Here is a 27,725-nt window from a genome sequence, read left to right on the forward strand (position 1 = left end):
AAGAACACGGACCCTTGCAGTAGCAAATGGATACAAAGTGATGGTATGTACAGCATTATGGTGAAGTATCTACGTCTTTAATACGGTTATAACACACACCAGGTAATCAAATGCTTGTTTCCCTCACATCAACACCTTTTCATAGCATATTCACGAAGTCCTCACTTGAAACATTTTCATGTGGGATTTTTTTACATAGAGTATGGTTTTACCACGCTTTCAGCAATATTTCAGCAATATCACGAAGGGAACACCATAAATGGGCTTTAACCTTTCATCTATGTGGGGAATCGAACCGGATCTTCGTCGTGACGATCGAACGCTTTAACCACTTGGCTTCCTCGCCGCCCCCTTGGGGTGAGTAGTAGTTTTTTGTAGATCAGTCGAAATTGAATGACACTGTAATCATAATATTCAATTTGATGTAAGATGGTTGTTATTTGGTTTCGTAACAGTCTTCTCAAAGATTTGAAAGGAAGAAGAAAAGGGGTCTTGTATATCGCCACAAGAAAAAGTGTCTGTAACTCTACATATTCAAACACAAGTCTGACTATATGGAACAAGATTTTATGGCTAACAACTTCTTTATTTCGTGAGTGCGACTTTCGATACAGATTCTTGTACCGTTGTCAAGCAAGAGTCACTCTGGCTTGACAACGGTTCAAGAATCTGTATCGAAACGTCGCACTCACGAAATAAAGAAGTTGTTAGCCATAAAAACTTGTTCCATATTGTACGTCTCAACTTCTAAAATGCCACTCAAACAAGTTACAAGTCTGACTGTAAGATTTGCTGAAACATTCCTTTCGTTTCGAAAATGTTCAAAATAACGAAAGAAATATAACATGTGCTTAGTTTACATATGTGGATGAAGTATTCCCAGTGATGATGATGTCAACATTTAGCACAGGATATCAGCGTGCTTGTTGACGTCACTCAACTGCTGAGTAACCAAATCTTATATTACACCGCATCAACAATATTACAGCTATTCGCGGCGACGGGACAGCTGAACAAGAGCGCCTATTAAGTATTAACAAGATTAGATGTGATCATATAACTGATTCTCAGGAATGAGGATACACTTTGTGATATCTCATATTACCATGATTCGCAATAAATGTACTGTATTGAAATAAATGACAGGGATAGATAGCGCTAACACGGCGTCCGATATGTCTATACATCGGGCGTTGTCAGTGGTCACAATGGCTATAAGCTATAAGCACTCGTGTAGATTACAATCTGGGAACAAGTGTCAGTGTCTTTGTCGTTTTATGTCGGCTGTGAGGTAGAGACATTCCTCGTCTATTCGCAGAATAACAACTTTATCAGCCGTTTTCAAATTTGTTGAACACATCCGGCAGGGCTCTTAGGTCAGGCAGCGTTTTCAGGAGCTTTTCCATACTGGAAAATAATTCAAACAAAAATATGAATTACAAACCAAATATTATATTAATAAACATAATAAAAAAAGGTAGACAGTCAAACACCGTTGTCTCGACGCAAAACGTTTGGTCTGTGTCTTCTTATTAATCATTTAACGGTTGTGTCGAACCTCTTCTAACTCGAACTATTACTGTAGGTCCCTCTGACTTCGTTACATGGGGGCTAGGTTCCAAACATGTCACAATGAAGTCACTTGTGACACAGTTTAGAGGAGGCTATCCTGCGTATGTAACTGCTACTGTTCTGAGTGCCGTTGGCGCTGCACGACCCAATATGTAAAAACGTTTTGCGTTAAGGTTTTACATATTGCGATAGTTTTTACATATTGTCTTGATTTTACATATAGATGTTGTACAAACGCTGGGACTGTCGTAAGCCTATGTTAAGATATAGGTGTTGAGCTTATCTTAGGGCTAAGATCGCTTTTTACGACGGCACCCATGTGTTTCTAACCATATTGTCATACTCAAAGCTAGTTCCAAAATATACTATACAAATATAACCAAACAGAAGGTACAATGCCTGAGAGTTCACCGTTACCTTTAGAAAGACATGCAATAGAAAGGGAGTGAGTGAGTGAGTTTAGTTTAACGTCGCTTTTAGCAATACATCAGCAATATCACTACCAGGGACACCAGAAATGGACTTCACACATTGTGCCCATGTGGGGACTCAAGATCAAGATCAATATGGTTTATTGTACATAAGGCCTCTGGTCCGTATACATAGTATTGTAATGACAGGCACAGTAAGGACATTGCAAACAGTGGAAAGCATCATAACATTGTTAGGTTAGTTGACAGGAGAAATTAGACTCTTCCTTAAAGACAGCGAATGAGTTAAAAACAGGGCTAATTTTACATGGACAGATTCGTCTTTTGATGATAAAATTCTTATAAGTGCTTCCCTTGTAGGGTGACCCAGATATTTTTGTGGAATGTACTCCTTTCTTAAATCGGCATAAGCGTCACATATAAATAACAGATGATATTCGTCTTCGATATCCGCCATACAGACAGGGCAAAATCTGAGATGTTTGGCGAGTGACTTGTTACGGCCAGTATTGATCATTATATCTGTCAAGCCAAATCTAAATCTAATAACTGTATATCTAAATTTCTTGCTTGTAATGTTTGATAGATATGTCTCAGGTTCGATCAATGTTTTAAAGGATCTATATACATCAAATCTTGAACTTAGATTAAGGGTATTCATCCAATTCTAGCGAAACATATCCACGGCTCTTTGGCGAAATTCATTCATAAACAGCCACTCGTTACCGACACCTTGGAAAATCCACACATATCCAAATCCATACGAAAATAACAGATATCTTATATTTGATGCCCATGTTACATAACCAATATTATCTAAATTAAGTAGCATGTTATATGACTTTCTTGGTAGACGCTGTTCATGCATTTTCAGTATTTTGAACCAGTATTTTATGCAGCGAAGGTGCGAGTTTATATAAAGTGGGTATCTTCCACATTCTCCATATACCATATAGTTTGGTGTTGTAATGTTAACATTAAGGAACTTCTTACATGCCAATAGATGTATCTTTTCAATCGGTTCAAAAGTCGGGAAACCCCATATCTCTGCCCCATACAAAAGCATTGGTTGTATCTGTGCATCGAAAAGTTTAAAAAACATCTTTGGTGTTATTGGCGCTAATGGATATAGTGATGAAAGCAGATGTTTGCCTTTATGAATTATTTCATTTTCCAATTCGCTAATGAAGAAGTAAAAGAGAATAGGGCTTAACAAGCATCCTTGCTTCACACCCAGTGGGCACTCAAAATAGTCAGTGAATCTCTCTCCCATTGCTACGCACACAAGCCTTTACGCTGGCATAAATACCTCGTAACATAAATAACATTTTCCCATCTAATCCCGCCCGCTTTAAACAAGCCCACAATTTCTGTCGATTTACAGAGTCAAATGCTTTCCTAAAGTCAATAAATGCTACATATAACTTACGTTTTCTTCTTATTAAGTACTTTTGCACAATTGCATTCAATGTAAAAATATGATCAGATGTGGAATAACCTTTCCTAAAGCCAGCTTGTATTTCAGGAATTTTATCTCTAATATTAGCCCACATGTTTAATCTTTTGTTGAGGATAGAAGTAAACAATTTACCAATACTACTCGTCAGAGATATGCCTCTGTAATTGTCAGGGTTATTGATGTCACCCTTCTTATGTAGAGGTACTATGATAGACTGTGCCCAGGTTCTAGGAAAGTATCCAGTCTTAAAAAACATAGTTAAAACATTTATGTAAAAAATGGCAATATAATGTCTTGGGAAGCTTTTAACATCTCCACTAAAATCTTGTCCGGACCAGGTGATTTTCCGTTTTTAAGATTTCCTATGGCATCGACAATTTCGGTTTCGGTTATTATTGAATCAAGGATTTCAGCATCAAGTTCTGTATAACCACTGGTCTCCAAACTAGCCTTAGATTCCTGCAAGCTAGCTGTATCATTACATTCATATTCTTCATGAAAATGGGAAAAGACAGAACGGAAGTGTAACAACCACTGGTCAGTTGTTATCTTACAAACCACATTATCTTTACTTTTCAAGGAACGAATCTCCCGCCAAAATTTACCAGAATTTTGAGTGAAAGTGCTAAGTTTTTTCAATCGGAGATCTCTTGTTTTGCTCTTTTATTTTCGACATGATTCTTTATATTTATTTCTCAAAGTACAAAAAGTCTTTCTGTTGTAGTCGTTTCGTGTAAGTCTAAATTTCCTAAGCGCCCTCCTCGCTTCACGCTTTGCAGACCTACACTCGTCGTTTAAGGGTTGGCGTCTTAAAGTCTGGCATCTAAAAGCTGGTCTTTTCATACATTTGGCTGCATCCAGTAGATGAATTACGAACTGGCTAAGAGCACCATCTAGATTAGTATCTATATATTCAGTTAAACTGTGAAAAAAGGCATTAGCTTTGCCTGTTAGGCAAGCTATAAAGTGATCTGATAAAGCACTGTTCCACCTGTACGTTTCCGCGAGATTAAGTGTAATGCCTGGTTGTTTATCTGACAGCGATTTAGGAGAGTAACAAAAAAGCTCCAAGGGCTGGTGGTCAGATTCAAGACGTTGACCCACATTTAACATAGCTATTATGTCGAAAAACTGAAGGGATAAAATAGTTATTTACACTACTTCCTTGTGCACTTATGAACGTAAATTCACCTTTAGCATCGCCAGGTACTCTGCCATTAACAATGAACAATCCATATGTGTAGCATATATTTAACAAATTTCGACAAAAAGTTGGGACTCAAACCCGGGTCATCAGCGTGACGAGCGAACACTTCAACCACTAGGCTACCACACTACCCCTTAATAGAATGGAATTAAGATATTTGTAAATCTGCACAACTAACAAGCACATTTAAATGTTTTTGACACCTCTGTTCTCAAAAGTAAGGGGCGTGACTTTTATTATTTTTTCTTCTAAAAATATAAGCGAAACGGGGGAAGATGTTTTATTTATTTCCCCACCAAGAACACAACTGGACAAACATTGGACCATTCCCTCCTTGTCCCGGAATAACACGAGTTGGTCACGAATGATCCTACCTGTTCCTGTTTTCAGCAGATTCCTTCATGACTCGAAGTGAAGCGCTGCCGTCATCCAAAGGGACACTGGAAAACACATGACAGTTATGTTTATTTCTGAACCATAATTTGTTTGTCTAAACGTCGCCAGGGGCGTACCCAGGAAAGAAATGAAGTGTAGGCTCAACTGGACGTGCGAAACTTCAAACCTTTCATAAAATACATTTTCATAGTGAAGTTCCTGAAATAATAAATTTAGTACTCTCACAAATATTTTATGACATAAGCAATGACAAAATAGTCCTTCAGCAAAAGTCACTATTCAATTTGGCCATGCAATGTTATGTATCGACTGATTTACTTTTTATCATAATAAAAAAAACAACTACCTTCCATGCATATTCTTGGGTGTGGGTATGTGTGTCTGTGTGTGTGTTGGGGTGTGTGGGAGATGGATGTGTGTGGGAAAGAAGTCAGTATACAATTTATATGCACATAGAAAAATCTGTAGCTTAGTGCTGGTTATATCGGCTGAAGCCAATTGTTGCATGTAGTGTTGTGAATACATATTGAACGCTTAAATGCTACCTCATGATTACTTAATGTATAAACTTAGTTTGAACAACTGACAATTATGTGGGTCAATAAGAAAAGATGTCTGTATTCTGGGGAGTAATATTGCTGTCAGCACGTTATGTACAGTATTAAATGAAATCCATGCGCCTCGTCTTCCGATCAGCAAATTGCTCCATGACACGGTGTGTTTACTGGCATGTCTCGGTGGACATGGATAATTGCAGGTCATGACATACGGACATCACCCATGGTGGACCGAAGGTACGTCTTGATCCTCCTCATTGCACTAAAGGATCTCTCGCTTGCTGCTGATGTCACACGCACAGTGGTGAATTGCCGAACATTATTAAGTGTAGACACGTGCCTAATGGCAGGTACGCTACTGGTCGCTTTTAAATCATTCGAGTCTGAACGAGACAAACTAGTGACTGGCGTTATCGGCAAAGAACCACGCGGTCGGAACACGATGGTGAGCTCTCAGTTTCAGTTGTCGCAGCAGAACCACGACATTCTGTAAACATTCCAATCTGGATGAGATATGCCAGTGTCTGACAGCATCAGCAACCATCCATTTCAGTTGTGATTCATCAGTTCTTGGACCACTGAATAACGGTCCGGGATCGACCGTCGACAGTTTCGTTTCCTTGTTTGTGCATTTGTTTGTTTGTTTGTTTGTTAAGCCTAAAGCAACCACCCCGGATCTCCAAGGGTCCATTGTACGTCCAGTCAACTGTTATGCAACTATACACCTTAAAGGTCAAAGGCAGCTTCGAAATACCTGCCTGCCAGACCGCCCGGGACGGGTTATTTTCAACACGGACTGCCAGATTCTGAATTCACCTGCCCGGTGGGGTTAAAATTTAGACATGTATATTAGTATTTTTTGTGAGCAGGTAAGTTTTGGTCAGGGCTGGCAAGTTTTACATCTAACCAGCCCTGTGGTCTGGCTGAAATTGTGGGACTTTCATACCCTGACAAAGGAAGATCTTGTCTATGACTTCCTAAGGGGGCATCGCAACAGGATAATTACCCATGACGCAGACTGCTGATCTGACTTGTGACGCCACTCCATGCCCGCCCGCTGAAAGATCCGACCTGAAACCGAAAGTGATGTCTTACATACTTCATGGTTAAGATGTTAACCATATATGCAATCACATAGCATAATACCGGTGTGGTTAAAGTGTTGGTCGACACGCTCATGACCCGGGTTCGATTCCCCACATGGATACAATGTGTGAAGTCCATTTCTGGTGTCCCTTGCCGTGATATTGATGGAATATTGCCAAAAGCAACGTAAAACCATTCTCACTCACTCACTCTGAGCAGATCTATCCACAAGACCAAAGAGGCGGTTGAAATTAAGTATATGTTATATACACGTCATACAAGACTCCTATTAAACGCCACCATCGTATTTGCCATTTAGCTCACCTGAATAAGCGTTGCATCCAGGTCATCTATTTGCTCCTTGACAAAAGACAGGGTCTTCCTTATGTCCAACAGGTTCATCTGCACACTGTGGAACACCCTTACAGAGAAAACAAGAACACAAAGTCATCAATATCCCCCGCAATGGCAAAATATTCCTCATGATTATGTCTACGAGTTATGATTATGTCAAATATTTAGGTGTGTATATAGAAAAGTGGAAGGAGAGTATTGAAAGCTTTTAAAGTTCTGCTCCAGAAAGGAGCACTATCACCAATTTCAGGCTAAGTCAAACTTGTTGCCATGGAAATGCCAAAAATATTTTATTCAGAATTCCAAAACTACCAAAAGGCACCAGTACACCACCAGATCTATCTAGGTGCCAAGTTTGGTGAAGACACATTGAACGGTTTTAGAGTTCTGCTCCGGAAAAGAGCACTACCACAATTTCAGGCTAAGTCAAACTTGTTGCCATGGAAACGCCAAAAATATTTTATTCAGAATTCCAAAACTACCAAAAGGCACCAGTACACCACCAGATCTATCTATGTGCCAAGTTTGGTGAAGACACATTGAACGGTTTTAGAGTTATGCTCCGGAAAAGAGCACTACCACAATTTCAGGCTAAGTCAAACTTGTTGCCATGGAAACGCCAAAAATACTTTATTAAGAATTCCAAAACTACCAAAAGGCACCAGTACACCACCAGATCTATCTATGTGCCAAGTTTGGTGAAGAAATAGAGAACAGTTTTAGAGTTCAGCTCCGGAAAAGAGCACTACCACAATTTCAGGCTAAGTCAAACTTGTTGCCATGGAAACACCAAAAATATTTTATTAAGAATTCCAAAACTACCAAAAGGCACCAGTACACTACCAGATCTATCTATGTGCCAAGTTTGGTGAAGAAATAGTGAACAGTTTTAGAGTTCAGCTCAGGAAAAGAGCACTACCACCAATTTCAGTCTAAGTCAAACTTGTTGCCATGGAAACGCCAAAAATATTTTATTCAGATTTCCAAAACTACCAAAAGGCACCAGTACACCACCAGATCTATCTATGTGCCAAGTTTGGTGAAGAAACATTGAAGGGTTCTAGAGTTTTGCTCCGGAAAAGAGCACAACCACCAATTTTAGTCTAAGTCAAACTTGTTGCCATGGAAACGCCAAAAATATTTTATTCAGAATTCCAAAACTACCAAAAGGCACCAGTACACCACCAGATCTATCTATGTGCCAAGTTTGGTGAAGAAACATTGAAGGGTTCTAGAGTTATGCTCCGGAAAAGACAAATGTGCACGGACGGACGGACTGACGGACGCACGGACGGAGTCCATTTTAATACCCCCCGCAAAACGCTTTGCGGGGGATAACAACAATCATGTGTCATTCCATCATTTAATTCATTTGTTTAGAGTTTACATAACCATTTTCCGAAACGTATCATTCTCGTTTATTAAGAGTATAATATCTCCATTCCACTGAGTTCGTTCGTTCAAACATTACGTCAACATTTCCATTTCATCGACCTCATAACGAGTGCTATCCGTATTTTAAAGTGTTTTAAAGTATTTTAAGGCCATCCGTTTTTCATCTTAAACCTCAACCTTATTCCATGACATTTTAATATTTATATCACCTCATAATCGTCTTTTAATTACGTTAGATTGTAGATCGACACTCTGCTTCGGCAAAAATTTCATAGGCGGATCCAGGAATTTTCGGGTGTGTGTGTGTGTTTAGAACCCCATATGTCATAATGTATTGTATTGTGTGGCATTTCGAATCGGGGGTCATCTCAAAAAAATTATTTTTTAAATCTTTTATCTTCGCAAAAACACGAGGGCCTATGGTTGGAACCCCCTGAACCCCCACTTGGCTCCGCCAACAATTTTGTAATAAACATATATGAAAGAAAGATCAAGGCGACCGTGTGTTTTTTGTAAGTTAGCACCAAGTAAGTGTTCTTTTTTTTTCGACACAAGGCCATTAATTTCCACACTGGCGAGAAAAATTGAAGGAAGAAAACAGGAATTCAAGCTTGACTGCGGTAGAAGAATCTGTATCGAAACGTCCCACTCACGAAATAAAAGAAGTTGTTATCCATAAAGTATGTTCAAAATTATACATCCCAACTTCTAAAATGACACTCAAAGAATACTTTCAATAATTTTCCAGCATTAAGAATTTGAAGTAAGTTAACACTGGCTGGTTTACAAATCCACGTGTTCGTCCAAGGTTGAAAGGAACGGCCTCGATATAGCCATGGGCATGTTATAAATGTACCTACTGGATGCGGGTTCCAAAAGCCGCCATGTGTTTCTTCATGTTGGGAAGGCAATGACCCTGATACAGAGACGTGCAGGTAGCACACACATCCGCCATAGTAGTCCTGCAGAACGAAACCATTAATATATCACCCATGTGTAATAAATATTCCTATCTTTAAAAAGCCTAACAATAAATACTGTGGATGGAAGGGGTAATAATTAAATCTTCCAGATATTTACAAATGTACAGAGAGGAATTGTTCCATATGATGTGGTAATACAACTAAAAAAATAGGAAGCTACGGTAATGGGTTTTGATTTCTCGAAACGATCGACCTACCATTAATCTTAAGAACTTACGTTCAAAGATAGGCTATGGTAACTTTAAGATAAGATATATTTTCAAAACTGCCATAATCCAGTCGCAAAGAGAACACAGCTTCGTTTTGAAGGGTACCGTACGTGATGCTCCACCATGTACTCATGTATAGATTGGACCGCGATCATGGACCAGAGAATAAGTAAATACTACCAACTGAGCTGCCGGGCGGTGGGGTAGCCTAGTGGGTAAAGCGCTGGCTCGTCACGCCGAAGACCCGGGTTCGATTTCCCACATTGTTACAATGTGTGAAGCTCATTTCTGGTGTCCCCCGCCGTGATGTTGCTGGAATATTGCTAAAAGCGGCATAAAACCAAACTCACTCACTCACCAACTGAGCTGCGCTAACACATTGTTACTTAAACGTACCTATGCACCTCCTGGATTACATAAACATCTGAAAACTTAATTCTGACATTTAACCTCTCACCTGTCTTTGACCTGACGGAAACAGCCTTGACCTTACCTGTCTCTTGTGTGTTGCAGCTGCTGAAACTCGGACATGGGCCGACATTTCTTCCTCTGGTACATCCCCCGCCAACTATCACGTCCTTTCACCGACAGAACGGATGCTTTCTCGACACTGAAACACGCAGATACGTTGTTTGTTTGTTTAATGCCACATTCTGCAACATTCCAGCTATATGGCAGCGGTCTGTAAATAATTGAATCTGTGATAACATCATGAGCCTTCATCACAATTGGGAACCGATGACATGTGTCAACCAAGTCTGCGACCCTGGCCACCCGATCCCGTTAGTCGCCACTGACGACAAGCATGGGTTGCTGAAGATCAATTCTAACCCGCATCTTCACGAGTCAGCAGATAGGTAATACGTATTGTAGAGCAAAAACAATAGGGCTTCTCGGGAGATTTGTGTAGACTGTATCTGGACATGGTGACCGACTGACCACCAGACACCTCTTACAACATGTTAGTTAATGTTATACCTACGCAATCCTGGCACCTGGTCAAGGCAACACATCACATGCCGAAAACCGTGTGTATCTCGAACAAGCAAGTTTTCAAATGCAGAAGTTTCTGCGAATTACGTTTTCGTAGGAAGCATACCACTGGAAGATATCAATAATTGTCAGCTACGACAAACATTCGTACATCTGTCGTATAGAATGCAATGTAGTTATTTTATGATATTTTTTTTAAATAGTTGCGAATTATTCCCAGTAACAAAAATGACATTGTTGACTAAAGGAACGTCAACATTTTTAATGTACCGGAAGTGGCTGTCATGTGAGAGATGTGTCTTCCTGAAAGGTCATTCAATAGCTGTGGATGAAATGAGACAGATGTCTGAGTCTCAACTCATAGCTGCCACCACTGTCGTGGTATCTACTCCCCAACAGAAGCATATGATATGAAACGTCACTAGCATACAGCAGCGTTAGCACGAAGCCTCACCATTTGGGCGAACACTTGTGGTGTACCATCAGCACAGTATGATTAGACGTGTGTTGTTTACAAGTGGACAATTCCTTGGTCACCTTCATGAGCTGTTCATTGAGCTGTAACACAGGTAGAACATAAAATAAAATCATTTCACCCATGCCAATTTACACTTGTCAGAGGGGTACACAAAATCCGTGATCTGGACTGCCATTTGTCCGACTTCCAGTTTTGTGGAAGCTGTGATGGCTGAGTGGGTTAGATGGCTGACCTTGTGTGCTGGCCATTAGGTGACTGACTCTGAGAGTGTGGGTACGAATCCCGTATGGGACTCAACCCAAACAAGTACTAGAATCTGTACTTGCTTGAGAAAGTGTAATCCCAAATATACATGTATAACATGTGTAACATTTGCAACCGCGACACACGTGTACCAGCTTTCAGTCACCCAATGTAGCAAAAAGAAGACGTTTCTGGGCTCACCTGAAAACATTTTTCGTTCCATTTTCTGCATCGTTTTTCTCTCGTTAAGATATTGTTGGTTGTTGTTTAACACTACAGCAATATTCCAGCTATATATTGGGCAGTCTGTAAATAATCGAGTCTGGACCAGACATTCCAGTCATCAACAGCATGAGCACTGATCTACGCAATTGGGATATGATGACATGTGTCAGCCAAGTCTTGTTCTACAGTAACTCAGTCAGGTAATGTCATACAGTCTTGTTCTTCAGTAACTCAGTCAGGTAATGTCATACAGTCTTGTTCTTCAGTAACTCAGTCAGCCAAGTCTTGTTCTACAGTAACTCAGTCAGGTAATGTCATACAGTCTTGTTCTTCAGTAACTCAGCCAGGTAATGTCATACAGTCTTGTTCTTCAGTAACTCAGTCAGGTAATGTCATACAGTCTTGTTCTTCAGTAACTCAGTCAGGCCATACAGTCTTGTTCTTCAGTAACTTCAGTAAGGTCATACACACAGGCCCCCACTGCGGGTCAGAAAGTCGATAAACTAGGCCCCGGTTTAGTATCAACACCCCCTACTATATAATGCATAAAGGTTCATCACAGAAATACGGTGACATGATCGAAAACCGGACAATTACGCACATGTCAATGAATATATCGTATTTTAAAGGTCTCACAAGTATCAAAAGCTTTTGTCCATATCTCCGATGTATGTAGGAGGCATATACATGCGCTTTCCGTGGGGATGCATTTGATGGGTTTTATTAAATCGCCAAAGACCGAGTTGCTGTGCCGGAAGTATACAAAACTAGCTCGTCAGCGCTTGACTTCACTACCTCCGGCGATCTGATTGGCTAACACATTACACTGAATGAATGTGTTTCTTTAAAAAATATTTGTACTCGTTTTTAAAATTATTCTTACCAAGATAAAACATCAGATAGTGACATCTTGGATGATAGACGTTTGAGTTTCCCTCTCATTTTCGCACGTGCATTTGTTGTCATTTTATTAACCTAGTTTTGTACACTTCCGGCACAGCAACTCGGTCTTTGACGATTTAATAAAACCCATCAAATGCATCCCCACGGAAAGCGCATGTATATGCCTCCTACATACATCGGAGATATGGACAAAAGCTTTTGATACTTGTGAGACCTTTAAAATACGATATATTCATTGACATGTGCGTAATTGTCCGGTTTTCGATCATGTCACCGTATTTCTGTGATGAACCTTTATGCATTATATAGTAGGGGGTGTTGATACTAAACCGGGGCCTAGTTTATCGACTTTCTGACCCGCGGTGGGGGCCTGTGGTCATACAGTCTTGTTCTTCAGTAACTCAGTCAGGCCATACATTCTTGTTCTTCAGTAACTCAGCCAGGTAATGTCATACAGTCTTGTTCTTCAGTAACTCAGTCAGGTAATGTGATACAGTCTTGTTCTTCAGTAACTCAGTCAGGCCATACAGTCTTGTTCTTCAGTAACTCAGTCAGGTAATGTCATACAGTCTTACCTTCGGTATCGAGCTCCGGACCCGGCTGCACCTGTGTGATATTGACGAGTTGTGTTCCGAGGTCACCTGGACCCGCTTCCTCTCCGTGTCCAGCATGAGTTCCAGTTTCCCCCTCGTGTTCTGTAACTTGGTGCTGAGTTTACTTGCAGTCCGCTCAAGCCTTGACTCGTGTTTCTTTAAGTAGTCACTGCAAGAACGCAGAACGATAATATTAATTATTAAAAGTCATTAAACATTTGGTGGTAACTTGTGTCAGAATTCTTCCCGATTAAATTCCTAATTATCGCTACTACTGAATGCTGCAAGGTCAGCATTTCTTTGAGCTTTCTTCTCAGCTTGAATTCATTTTATAACAAACGAATAATAAAAATCAGGGGATTATCTATTTCGATCCTTTTTATGGTCAAAGGTGATACAATCTTCTCAGAAAAGTCATCCTTTAGTCGTGACAGAATCTGTAAAATATGTTGGTTAAATTGTTGTCATTCGATAAATAAGCAACGGAAAATTAAACAGAAATTATGTAGGTAAGATGATTCCTCACAAATGTGCAAAACGTGACTTGGATCTTACGAAAACTCAATTCATGAAAATGACTTATGCTACACTAAATTAGCATGTAAGTCTATGGAAATTACGTCAAGCGTCCGAATACTTTTTGCACGACTCTGTAGTAATGATGTGAACGTGCCACGCCAAAGACAAACGATAACCCTTAAAGATGGCATTTAACCCAACTCAAGCGCCCAAAATCTGCATCAATTAGAATTTTGCTGCTTCGGAAAATGTAACTGGAAAACAGTTTGAAACAAGTGTTAAATCAAACTCACCGATAAAAAAAACCAAAACAGAAGTAAATAAATGAACGAACTCAAAGCTATATGCCTGGAAATGGGTACTCGTATGAAACTCACCTCATGCATACGTCAGCCTTTCCCATGGATTCTTCAGTATCAACGAATGAGGCTATCCTGTCCTTCACCCCGGACAGAAAAACCGCCATCTTGTGGGCCACGTGGATGTCCTTCTCCAGCACTGAGCCTGACGGGAACGTGGGCGGTGGTTCTGAAGGAAACATTAATATACTGATTGAATCTTCAAAAACTCAGTGAATACTGTTTGCCCTCATTGTCTTCAAATCGCCCCGTGATAATAATAATAATAATGAGAAGTCTTATAATGCGCTAATCTCCACGCAACAAAGCATGTTGCGCTAACACCCTCATTATTATTACCCCGGATGTCATCTCAGCCTCTGTCGCCTCCCACGACGTCACGTTCAAATCATCGGGATATTAACATCATGTCAGTCGTCGTAATTTATGAACGCTTGAGACCTGCGTAACTACGGGCTTTTACCCCCAAATAAACACGCCGTGACATAATAGATTTATTGTAAGAAATGCGCTGTAAAATACACCTACACTTAACAACAATAGATATTACGGTTCATATTTAAGTCGCTTTACAGGAGAGAAATTGTAAATGCTTATAAACAGATTTAAAATTCCTTAGAAATACGATGGTACCCAAAGGTTTCGGTTCTCTCATCACGCTGTCTGTCTCGTTCTTTGATATCAAAATAACTGGTTCCCGGAAGTCACATGACAAACAAGCGACGGTGATCACGTCATCCCCGATGAGATCTGTCAAACTGAGGCCCCTATGAAAGAGCAGCTGATCCCCCGCCATGATGTCCGTCCTTCCAGCAACGTCGTCTTTAAACTCTGCCAAGCTGTGGACATAAAAATCAGTACAGTTCGATTACAGGTTTGTAATCATACGCTGATGCAATACATATAGAAAGGTGGAATTGTGATGTTAAGCGTTTGTTTGAAGCATGTTATCAATGCTCGTTGGTTTCATCAACGTTCGGGGTCGGCTTTACCTCTAACGCCCCAAAGGAATAACAGTGGTTAAAGAGGGGTAGCCTAGTGGTTAAAGCGTTCGCTCGTCACGCCGAAGACCAGGGTTCGATTCCCCACATGGGTACAATGTGTGAAGCCCATTTCTGTTGTCCCCTGCCGTGATATTGCTGGAATATTGCTAAAAGCGGCTTAAAACTAAACTCACTCATTCACTGTAGAAGAGGGAGGAGACTTCATTCATCTTAGGTAGGTACCTACCTAGAGTCTGGTTTGATGTAGATGATGACGTATGTGACGTCTTCGGCGTTGAAGACAACGACCATGACGTAGTGCGTGATGACCTTCACCTGCTGGTAGAACTCGTTATGTGACAAGAGGTGGGCCTGGTCTTTCTCCAACAGCTGGGCAATCAATGTCCTCAATTGCTCTCTCAATGGCCTTAAATAAAAGAGAAAAGAGTGTGGACTGAGATTACCCTGTCACTCATCCTATCATGGTATCAGTAATCCATTAACCCTGGGCAAAACGTTTAAGTAAACTTTTATGTCGCTTCTAGCAATATTCGAGCAATATCACGGCGGAGGACACCAGAAATGGACTTTACACATTGTACCCTAGGCTAAAGACGTTGGCTGCTCTAACGCCGATTACCTTAATGCCATAAGTGATATTATCATCGATCTAGCTGTAAAACATCAGGGGAACAAAGTCTTGAGGACCCAAAGATAACCCCGGGATAGAACGTATTTCAACCTGAACATTTAAAATTATTACTAATCATTACGCATTAAGGTACGACCGTAGATACTACAATATTTCCCCAGTAACTTACTATAAATACGTGTTATTAAATATTGAAACTTTGACTAATGTGTTTCTCATGGAAAACGAAACACGGTAACTGTTTTGAAACATAACACTATACGAAACCACAACCAGTTGTCACCTTATTTAACAGTACAATGTCACGTATAACGAACCAAAAATAGTGGTCCCTTTGAGAGCTCGTTGTAACGGTGCTTACGGCTCAGAAAAGAGAGGTTTTGATGAAGCTGGTGAAAAACACAATTTAGCCGAAAGTGTAATAACAAATCTGGAGCTTTTGGTTAACATTTGGTTAGAGTGAGTGAGATTACTTTTACGCCGCTTTCAGCAATACCCTTGCCATATCACGACGGGGGACACCAGAAATGGGTTCCACGTTGTTGCAATGTGGGCAATCGAACCCAGGTCTTCTGTGTGACAAGCGAACGCCTTAACCTCTAGGCTACCCCACCGCCCCCTTAAGTGTAACAATACAGTGGACTAAATATATATATATGATATAACATATACAGGCAGAAATACAGCGAACCGTCCAAATGTGGTTAGAAACAACGGCACATACGTAGCAAATGACCCATATATCTGTGAGTATTTCGTATTTCATGCCCCTGGGAACAGTATTTTATAACACCACATTATAACAGGTCTAAGACTTTTACCACTGCGCCAAAATATATATATCTGTAAACATTTTCGTCGCTGCTATATTTGAGTAAATCACTATTTATGTTACTTCAAGTAAATCGAGGAACAGGGAATCGTGAGGAAGGAAGCTCGGACAAAGTTCTGTTTTGATAAGAACTCTTACTGTGACAGCTTGCACGTGTTTGGTATGTGTCTTTCCCACATGATCTGCCCATGTTCCGTTGCTTGGTAACCCGAAATGGAACCGGATGGCTTCTCAGCAATCATCTGAAACCTGCAAGGAAGAAAATACATCAAAATATGGATCCTGATTTGCAAGTGAATTAAAGAATAAACGTTTTCCATACTTCTCTCGAATGTGTTCTTTTTCCAAGTTAATAGACTGTTATGGTATCGTTAAGCCAGTTGCAGTGAGCTTGCTGATTTGCGCACTTATCTCTTTCAATAGTATTTCAGTTACATGTATATCAGGTCCTGTCAGTATATTATGGGAAAACGTCATGAGACAATAATATATAGGGGGAAAACCAAGCACTGGTATAATGCAGAGAGAAAACGATTCCCAGTCGGGCGCAACGGGCATAACATGGATGAAGTAATTATAGTAGCAGCAGTAGCAGTGCTGGTGGCGGTGGTAGTAGTTGTAGAAGTAGTAGTAATTATAGCAGTAGTAGTAGTAGTAGTAGTAGTAGTAGTAGTAGCACTGGTGGACGTAGCAGTAGTAGTAGCAGTGGTGGTGGTGGTATTAGTAGCAATAGTAGTTGTTGTGGTGGTAGTAGTAGTAGTAGTAGTAGTAGTGGCGGTGGTGGTAGTAGTAGTAATAGAAGCAGCAGTAGTAGAAGTAGTAGTAGTGACGGTGGTGGTAGTAGTAGTAATAGAAGCAGTAGTGATGATGGTAGTAGTAGTGACGGTGGTGGCAGTAGGAGCAGGAGGAGGAGTAGCAGGAGGACTAGACTACAGTGTTTCCCAGTAACGTGACTGACATTATTGTCCTGTTGGATCGGACTCCCCCGTGGGGCCGGAAGGGGATCTGACAGGTGACTGCCTGGTACAGCGTGCAGCCCACACTCCACAGGTCCACAGATGAGTCGAAGCAGATGACAGCACCACGGTCCACAAACGCCTTCTCGTACACTTTGGGGTGCTGAGCCAGAAGAAACACAATTGAATAAATATCATGAACTAAGAAGCGTCATTTAGACAACATTCATAGTATTCAATCCCTGATCATCCAATTTGAAATACAAGTTTGGATATAAAATACTCTGTGATGCATAGTTTTACGCCGCTTTTAGCAATATTCCAGCAATATCACGGCGTGGACACCAGAAATGGGCTTCACACATTTTCGGGCGTGTGCGGAATCGAAGCCGGGTCTTCGGCGTGAGGAGCGAACGCATTAACCACTGGGCTACCCCACCGCCCCCCATAATTTAAAGTAACACTCTTTTTGAAAAGACACATTGATTTCAATCCTTGGAAAGTTCTATTAACTATATGTATTGTGCTGGAGGTTGTAGTTGACCTGACAACGTCTGTACTTAGTTCCAATGTTGTTTTGTTTTATTTTTCAACGCTGCACCCACAATACTTCAATTAAATGACGACGGTGTGTAAAATTCGAGCCTGAACCAGATAACCCACTGATGGCATGGTATCATGACAACCGAATGATGACCTCCATCAACCAAGTCAGCGAACCTGATCATCGATTCCGTTAGTCACCTCTTACAAGCATGGGTTGCTGAAGACCAATTCTAACCCGGATCTTCACGGGTAAATTTGTTTATATTTGAATGTATGGCTATCACTGACATGTCTCAAGTGCTCTATGTATTGTACTGACATGTATATTGAAGGGGTAATAGCTTAGACTTTAGCCAAGTGCCGGTCTAGTACAATTCAAAGAGTGGATGATATGAAGTTATCATTATATTACCAGGTATTCTTCTGTTCCAGCCAAGGACAAGAACAAATCCTCCTCCTCTAAAAACCGACTTGCGCCGAAGTCGGACAACTTGTATGTGCAGCTGCAAAATGAGTGAGGAGAGGATATGGTTTTGAACATATTCCAAACATCTTTTAACAGGGTACACCAGAAATGGTCAAATTATTGTTATGCAGGGAATTAAACCCGGGTCTTCTGTGTGACGAGCAAGTACTTTAACCCTCTCAATGCTACTGTCGAACCCATTCGACAGGACAGCAGCATAATGACATCCCCAAATGAAACAGTAATTCAGGTAATTTCAGACAAATATTACATTATTTATGTTTGCCTTATCATTAAACTCTCTATGTTTGAAATTATCAGGATATTTTTAGATAATAATGTTCATTTTTCAAATATTTTTTCAGTTGTCCCTTAATTAATGACACACCGACTGTTTGAAATCACCCACCCTCTTTACAACGCCTTATGCTGAAATTAACACAGCAGTCTTAAAGGTTAACCTCTAAGCTTCCCCACCGCCCCAACAGCAACGTGGTAAAAAGCGTGCATAATGTTCACTTAAAACAGCTACTATGAAGCATAAACGTGTGACGCATAGGGCTACACAGCGCCCCCTGTGAGAGACCCGTTCATTTACGAGGCTGTTATTCTCACGACACCTACATGAGATACCTGGCCCCAACCACCACTATTCTGAGCGATATCATGGCAGCGTGTCTAATAATGAGTCTTGACCAGAAAAATCAGTGACCGAAAGCATGAGCAACAATGTACACCATTGGGGCACGATGACATGCACATCACATCAGTCTACCAGCCAATTTCGGATGGATAAGCACCCACGGACCCGATCCACTAAGTCCTGATGTTAAACACAGTATTTCCACTCAAGTGTGGTGATCACTGATGGTCGGCATAACCTCATAAGAGCGGAAGTGATTATATAGCCATTCGCAGTAGGTTTACTATGTAATATGTTCACCTTCCGTCGTTGTCGATGTGGCGCAGAATGTTGCCGGGTTTGATGTCCCGGTGCACGTACTTCTTTCTATGGAGATAGTGAACTGCCGAACCTGGAACACAATCAACGGAATGTAAATGTCGATTCCCGACACACAATGTTACACTCATTACACCATGACAATCAGCATCATAACGTCATCACACATGATGGGGCGGTGGGGTAGCCTAGTGGTTAAAGTGTTGGCTCGTCACGCCGAAGACCCGGGTTCGATTCCCCACATGGGTACAATGTGTGAAGCCAATTTCTGGTGTTCCACGCTGTGATGTTGCTGGAATATTGCTAAAAGCGGCGTAAAACCAAACTCACTCACTCACTCATCACACGTGTCGATCCTCATCATAAAATGTGTATACTATTTTACGGTCACATAACAGTTGGCCATGAAGATATTGGGTCTGGCCCCGAAACATCATTAGAAGACATGAAATTAACGCATTAGTTTGGTTTAACACGGAAGTGAACAGTATTTTAGTTACATCACGTCATGTCTTCATGATTGTTTGTTTGTTGCTGAACGCCGCAGTCAGCAATATTCCAGCAATATGACGGCGGTCTGCACCAGACAATCCAGTGATCAACAGCATGAACATCGATCTACGCAATTTGGATACGATGACATGTGTCAACCAAGTCAGCGAGCCTGACCACCGATCCCGTTAGTCGCCTCTTACGACAAGCATGGTTGGCTGAAGACCAATTCTAACCGGATCTTCATGGGTCGCAGGTCTTCATGTAGGAGAGCCCAAAGCAGATCTTGGACGTTTACCACTCTGGTGAAACTCCTGAAGACAGGAATGGTGCTGACCAAGCAAAAACATGATCAGCACGAATTGGGTTATAATGAACAATCACACATCTGGCATGCCGACGAGACGCATTACTGCACAGCAAATTGCAATGCTGGGGCGGACTCGCCCACCGTTGGGCGGTGGGGTAGCCTAGTAGTTAAAGCGTTCGCTCGTCACGCCCGAGACCTGGGTTCGATTCCCACATGGGTATACTGTGTGAAGCCCATCTCTAGTGTCCCCCGGCGTGATAGTGCTACAATATTGCTAAAAGCGGCGTAAAAACATACTCACTCGTCTTGGTCACCGGACCCAGCGTGACAATTGTTCAGCTAAGCCCAGATCAACTTACTGAGATGCTCCACCAACAACAGCGTCTCGGAGTCCCCCAGGCCCCGGGATTGTGAGGGTTCCTGGAGGAAGTTGTGAAGACTCTCCTGACACAGCTCCAACACCAACAGCGTCAACCCCGTACTCGCCTACAACATCAGGGGATCATTTTGTCATGGAAATAAAGTTGTTTTATTTCATAATCTATGTAACAAACTAAGAAAATATAATACAAAAGAACAATGCATAACTTCAGCTGAGGTAATCTAGACTTGTCGAATGATTGTAGATTTGAGTTGTGTTTGTTCTTTATTACCGCACTCAGCAATATTCCAGCTACATCGAATAATCGAGTCAAGACCAGACAATCAAGTGATCAACAGCATGAGGATCGATCTACACAAATGGGTTATGATGATGTGTCAACCTAGTCAGCAAGCCTGACCACCCGATCCCATTAGTCACCTCTTACGACAAGCATGGGTTACTGAAGAGCAATTCTAACCCGGATCTTCACGGGTTTGCGTTGCGAGACAACCTACTGGAAGATATACCATATACCGTCGCGGTTAGGTATTTGGTATTCTGTCGGGACAAGATTTGAAAAAACATAATTGTTCCAGAAAAAACAAGAGCAAACGGACAAGTTTTCACAGAAAACAAATGTTCACTTGAAACCCTGAACTACATAGAACAAGATTGTTCTGATATTCTGAGGGGTAAAACGTGTATATTCTGAAAATGTGACTGCTATCATGTCTCGAATTAAACATTAGTCTGTCAGACCCTAAATCAAATGTACCCAATGCAGCCTAGGAAATGTGCCAAGTCTTTAAGGGTGTTACCATGACAACTCACCTCTTCCTCTTCGCCAAAGAACTTGATGATGTTGTGGTGCTTCAGTTTTTGAAGTGCAACTACCTCGCGTCGGCGTTCTTCTGATCGTGCCCACTGAGCGTCTTTAAAGATTTTCAAAGCGTGATGTTCCCCTGTGCCCTGTCATCAGCAAAATATTAAAGATAAAAATATATTCCAGAGGTATCACCGCAAACTGTACAGAGCTGAGTTGGCTCAGACAGACCAGGGTGTTTAAACAGATCCACACAATCAACCGATCCACATTTTATAACCACCTGTGTATCATTGGAGACGATTTTTAAGTCACAGAGACGTATTCTGTCCCAAATCCTAAAGGTGTGTACTAAGAGGATACCTGCTGATATACCATGTCTAAAGTAAACCGATGAACAAAATACGTCTCAGTTCGTTTTATCAAATGTTCTAATTTCAGCTGAAAAAAATTGTTGACGATTTTATTTCTTTACAACATGAACTTAGTTCTCAAAAACACCTGCCTTTTTTACTTCTTCCTTTCATATAATAATTGATTTAAAGATATGACGGGGAAGGCTGGTGTTAGTCTTCCTGTGTTAGGCATCCTGGTCGTTCTATGACGACAGGGAATTGATTTTCCCACATAAATAATTCCAGTTTTCTGAAAATACATGCAATAAAAACCAGACAAACGGGTTTACCTTCTGTAACCCTATATACACATCGCAGGACGACCCTGTTCCAAGCTGATCTTTTTTCTGATAAACATGTGTTGTAGTTCTTTCCACGTCACGATCAGTTGCCGAAGTAAACATCACCTAGCATTGCCACTGCCGTGATGCAAACGTCTGAAAACACGTATAACAAAACTATCACAGAGAGAAAAGTCTGAAAACACGTATAATAAAATTATCAGAGAGAGAGAAGTCTGAAAACACGTATAATAAAATTATCAGAGAGAGAGAAGTCTGAAAACACGTATAATAAAATTATCAGAGAGAGAGAAGTCTGAAACACCTTATTATCTGAGAGAGAGAGTAACAAACAGTCGGTCAGGGGGAGAGGAGAGAACGATAAAGTTACAGACAGACAGAGAGAGAGAGCGAGAGAGAGAGAGGGAGGAAGGGAGAGAGAGAGAGCGCGCAAGGAATTGGTTCAGGATACTTTTAAACCCGCCCAAAAACATCTTTTCCACCGGATGTGTATATCGCGAGCACCAGATTCAGTGACATCATGCCCAGCCAAGTTTGTGTGTTGCTTCTACAACGATCTGCAGGCTGGTGATAGAGGCATGACATGGAAAAACCTGACCAAAACAGTATCCTGGTTAAAACTACGACTGTCATTAAGTTTCATCGCGTTTAAGGAACCGAACTATTTCCACAATAACTATGTTTTACCGAACTCTTCAGTTATGACGGTGTCACAGTTGACCTCTAGGTAAAATTGTGTTAAATTCAGTAAATTTCGAACTCAACAATATTCCTAGTGACAGTGAGTGGGTTTTGTTTGTTTGTTTGTAAACAATGGAGTCTGGACCAAACAATCCAGTGATCAACAGCATGAGCTTCGATCTACGCAATTGGGATGCGATGACATGAGTCAACCAAGTCAGCGAGCCTAATCACGCAGTTCTAACGACAAGCATGGGTTCTAATCCGGATCGCGAAACTCAGTATCAATATATATCCTTTGTACGTCCTTTCACTGTAAAATCAAGTTCGGATCGTGTTTGCGTGACCCATTGGAGACTGACTGACTGACTGAGTTTAGTTTTACGCCGCTTTTAGCAATATTCCAGCAATATCACGGCGGGGGACACCAGAAATTGGCTTCACACATTGTGCCCATGTGGGGAATCAAACCCGGGTCTTCGGCGTAACGAGCGAACGCTTGACCCATTGGAGATTCAGGAACAATACTGGTCCCTAAGAACCAGTGTTGGTGATACGTGTTGACTTAATGTATCGCTGGCCAGGCGTGGTGATTTGGTTGTTAGCGTGTCTATCCGGGCGTGACGTCACTCATCCATATATAAGTTACTTGCGTGTTTATGAATATCTACGGTATCTCACTGTGTTATTTCAAAGTTACCCTTCATTAAACGTACTCGAACCAATCCGTATATAAGTTACTTGCGTGTTTAGGAATATCTACGGTATCTCACTGTGTTATTTCCAAGTTATCCTTCATAAAACGTACTCGAACCAATCCATATATAAGTTACTTGCGTGTTTAGGAAGATCTACGGTATCTCACTGTGTTATTTCCAAGTTATCCTTCATTAAACGTACTCGAACCAATCCATATATTAGTTACTTGCGTGTTTAGGAATATCTGGGGTATCTCACTGTGTTATTTCCGAGTTATCCTTCATAAAACGTACTCGAACCAATCCATATATTAGTTACTTGCGTGTTTAGGAATATCTGGGGTATCTCACTGTGTTATTTCCGAGTTATCCTTCATAAAACGTACTCGAACCAATCCATATATAAGTTACTTGCGTGTTTAGGAATATCTACGGTATCTCACTGTGTTATTTCAAAGTTATCCTTCATAAAACGTACTCGAACCAATCCATATATAAGTTACTTGCGTGTTTAGGAATATCTGGGGTATCTCACTGTGTTATTTCCAAGTTATCCTTCATAAAACGTACTCGAACCAATCCATATATAAGTTACTTGCGTGTTTAGGAATATCTGCGGTATCTCACTGTGTTATTTCCGAGTTATCCTTCAAAATCGTACCCAAACCAATGCATATGTAAGTTACTTACGTGCATAGGAGCATCTACGGTACCTCACTGTATTATTTCAAGTTATCCTTCAAAAACTTACTCGAATCAATTTTATAAATTACTTACGTGTCTAGGACTATCTACGGTATCTCAGTGTTCTCACCCTGTTATTTGCGAGTTCTCCTTCATAGTGTCGAACATACCTACACATGCATGGGCATGAATTCGGGTTTATAGTTCTACAATGACGATCACAAGAAAATTGGGAATTCCCACTTTCTTGGAATAAGCCTGTTGTTCCGGATTCCTCCCTTCCTGTGCGCTGTTTACTACACACTTTCACACGAGAAGCAGTGTTGAGATAGATCAAGCTATTGACGCTGAGAAATGGGCGTTTGACATTTGATTTAACCTATCTTAAAATCGAAAAAGAATACTCCTCTTCAAGGAATAGCTACAATCTGAAGGTCATGTAAAACGCAAGTACACGAAAACCCAAATCTGCATCGTAGGTAAAATATAAGCATATAAATTATAAATATCAATATTAGTTGAGTCCCTGAGTATAAAAACGCATGGAATAATTAAAAAAACATAAAGGTAAAAAGATAACAACAATTTGTAGAGCGCCTGTCTGCTGTTGACGATGACTGACCAGAGGCGTTGAGAAGTGCATAGCTTTCGCGTGGATCAGTGGTCTGAAAGATGGGTCTTTACCTAATTGGAGTGTCTTCAATGAACGGCGGGCCTCTTTCTTGCCATTCTATGTCACCTTGTCACGGCAATACATATAGCTCATAGAACCACCTCTTAACTGAACCCTTTTATTCAGTATCAAAGAGCATGTGGTACGGCCAAAACGAAAGAGAGATTGTACTTCCGCGAAAGGGCCAGCCCCCGTTTTCCAGGAAGCGGCGACCTTCAATTTCCAAACGACCAGCCAATCAGCTTTCAGCGCGGTCTTCACTTAATCGCTTACAAAGCCATTAGACCCTAATTTATCGGGACGTTTCTGATTCGTCCGTCTCACAGTCCCTGCATGAACCATACTTATAGTCTGTTTGCAGGGAAAACGTACCGATGAATTTCACTTTAAACAAAAAAGTAAATCGAATAAAGTGAAAATAAGATTGCGAATCCTCATAATTTTACCTTGCCAATTGAACATTTAAATCTCAGAATTGTATTCAACATAGGATAAAAGTTGTTTAACAAACGATCATGGTTTCAAACCGCTATTATTGGTTTGTATTACAAGGGGGTATGCACATTAGATGAAACACCTAGAACAAGTTTGGTTGGTCTAAGTTAACGCTCATCACGTACCGCACGTACATTTGTTTCACTGTTCCAACTACTACGCTTGCCCCCCCCGAATATTGCTAAGTGCGGCTGTCACGTGGTCACATGTACCGTAACCTCTAAAATCCCGCGGCGTAGCCTATGTATCGGTCGGGGACCATTGGGTGAATCCAGTAGAAATCGACCATGCAGGTCTCAGATCGAGGCAGACAATGTCTCAGTCAGATGTACCTATCCATGTCTCAGTATAATGTGTATAATTAACATATTAAGTGTGCAATTAACATATTAAGTGTATAATTAACATATTAAGTGCATAATTAACATATTAAGTCGAAAGTCAAAATATTGCATAGGATCGTACACACGTATTCGCATTTTACGATCAACAGTGTAAATTTCCAAAATATAGTGAGTGAGTTGGGTTTTACGCTGCTTTTAACAATATTCCATCAATAAGACGGCGGGTCCCAAATCAAGTCCCGATAGCCTCAGTAGATTGTCCTACTGTGTAATTTGACTGAAACTGAAACTGACCTCGAAACAGTTTCACAGTACTACACTCACCTGTTGTGTGTCCGACCATTTCAGTTCACTGACGAAAGACCTGGGTTTCATCATGTTTAGATATAGCGTCTGTCTGTTATAGAAATGACACATTTGGATTTCCATTAGTAAGCTTTTGGGATAATCATGCATTCATTTCAAAAATACACCAAGACAAGAAACTAGTTCCACAAATTACACAGATTTAGACTGTCCAAGAAATAGTAAGCATTGATAGTAAGCATAATTTGTAAATATTGATCCAATGGAACTACGAAATACAAATAACTCAAAGGTGAGTCGGCTAAGTTATTTTAGGTCTCTAAATACGTCGCACATTTTCACACATTACTAAGCACTCCGAAAATAAACATATTTCATATTAAAATCTACACATATTTATAGACATTATATAAATACATATATAAAGTCTATTTAGATATAATGTAATATGTGTTGATTTTAATATGAAATATGTATAGTCAGAGTGCTTAGTTATGGATGAAAATGTGTGACGTATCTGTAATACAATATGTGTGTGTGTTTGCTTTCCTTGTGTTTTTGATTTGTTTTGTGTTTTGGGTGGTTTTTTTGTGGGTTATTTTTTGCATGTGCTTTTCCCACATAGCAAACCTTTATTTGTGTTTTAAAAATGTTTTGAAATATCATTTTGTGACAAACCTTTATAAACCAATCAGCGCCATACAAATACGTCTATTTATAGACCAACTACACTACGTCATCCCCGTTTATAAATTGACATTTGTACATAACTAGTTGTAAGCGAGTCATTGTGTCCTTCTGAAAGCACTCCGTCTGAACAATAAGTGTGTGTTAAATAGAATTTGACATTTTCAAATCCGTTTACATGTGATAAACATGGGAGCGAGTTTGAATGTTCAAAAAGCTTCTATTGTCAACGGCCGCTCTTGTTTACTTCCGCGTAGAGATAAGTGTGGTGATGTTTGTATGCGAGTCTGGCCATACGTCTGCTATAAGCAGTGTAAACTTACAGATATCTGTTTACACGTTGTACAGTAATAAATGTATTAGTTCAAAATTTACAAGGGAAATAATTTTATTTGAAGGGGTATGTACGGAATACTGAGACGTTGTTTTCATATATCCCTGTGATCATTTCATGCAAACTGGCGCCATCACAAGCAAGGGTCGTGGTCCTGTCTATGAACGCCCGTACAGAACAGACCAGTGTACACCTGGACGGGGTGCAAGAGTAAACGCTAACCCAGTTTTTATAGACACGTAAAACTACTATTTCTCGGCCCCGTCCGATGACAGCTGTGATACGAGCTCCTTGCAGTGATTCATAATCAGCACATACTAACATTTCATGGCTCTGTTCCTTAGAATAACACGAATGGTTAGTAATGAAATCTAATGTATCTTATGTAAAACGTTGTCCTTGGTACCTGCTAACTAGGTCAAATTAGTTTCTATTGATCAGTTTGATTTTGCAGCGTTTATCGATTGTCACACCGTAATAGATCCACATATGTTGACTTTAGATCTTACAGTTCCAAATGCACCGATACAAACTGATTGCATATCGTCAAGATGTGAGAATTTTGCAGTGATAGAGCAGTGGATATACTTACCAGTCACTGCAGAGGTAGAGGCATGTTACGTGTGCCTATTTTTAGAAAACGAAACTAGAGTGGGAATGCCGAGTTCTAGCACTTATCGCCGCATTCAATACGGGAATCGTGTTCGATAAACATATTTTCAATATGAGCAACATTTTGTCCAAACGTGATAATGAACATCAGTACTAAGCACTGAGTA

General features: G+C 40.6%; 1 protein-coding gene across 1 annotated transcript; it reads right to left on the reverse strand.

The window, feature by feature from the left end:
• Positions 1 to 1,241: 1,241 nt before the first annotated feature.
• LOC124270148 (serine/threonine-protein kinase TBK1-like) lies at positions 1,242 to 27,582 on the reverse strand. The gene is made up of 20 exons (XM_046705176.1): positions 27,539 to 27,582; positions 25,944 to 26,016; positions 22,033 to 22,179; positions 21,356 to 21,493; positions 20,520 to 20,646; positions 19,341 to 19,431; positions 18,344 to 18,434; positions 17,388 to 17,548; positions 16,568 to 16,678; positions 15,193 to 15,372; positions 14,596 to 14,801; positions 13,981 to 14,131; positions 13,067 to 13,253; positions 11,097 to 11,200; positions 10,143 to 10,259; positions 9,318 to 9,419; positions 7,033 to 7,129; positions 6,629 to 6,693; positions 5,044 to 5,109; positions 1,242 to 1,407 (listed from the first exon to the last, which is right to left on the reverse strand). Exons 3-20 carry the CDS (start codon positions 22,144 to 22,146, stop codon positions 1,332 to 1,334), a joined length of 2,184 nt encoding a protein of 727 aa, XP_046561132.1. The 5' UTR covers positions 22,147 to 22,179; positions 25,944 to 26,016; positions 27,539 to 27,582; the 3' UTR covers positions 1,242 to 1,331.
• Between the last annotated feature and the right edge of the window lie 143 nt (positions 27,583 to 27,725).

The sequence above is a fragment of the Haliotis rubra genome, unplaced genomic scaffold, assembly GCF_003918875.1.
Source record: "Haliotis rubra isolate DU_JTF1 unplaced genomic scaffold, ASM391887v1 Scf15, whole genome shotgun sequence".
NCBI classification, from domain to species: Eukaryota; Metazoa; Mollusca; class Gastropoda; order Lepetellida; family Haliotidae; genus Haliotis; species Haliotis rubra.

Excerpts from the sequence above, each read along its gene's own strand:
- LOC124270148 (XM_046705176.1), bottom strand. The coding sequence starts at position 22,146 with ATGTTTACTTCGGCAACTGATCGTGACGTGGAAAGAACTACAACACAT. Across the intron at positions 13,254-13,980 it reads AAGGCTGACGTATGCATGAG|TGACTACTTAAAGAAACACG; the intron begins GTGAGTTTCATA and ends GCGTTCTTGCAG. Across the intron at positions 10,260-11,096 it reads CACAAGTGTTCGCCCAAATG|TGTCGAGAAAGCATCCGTTC; the intron begins GTGAGGCTTCGT and ends TGCGTGTTTCAG.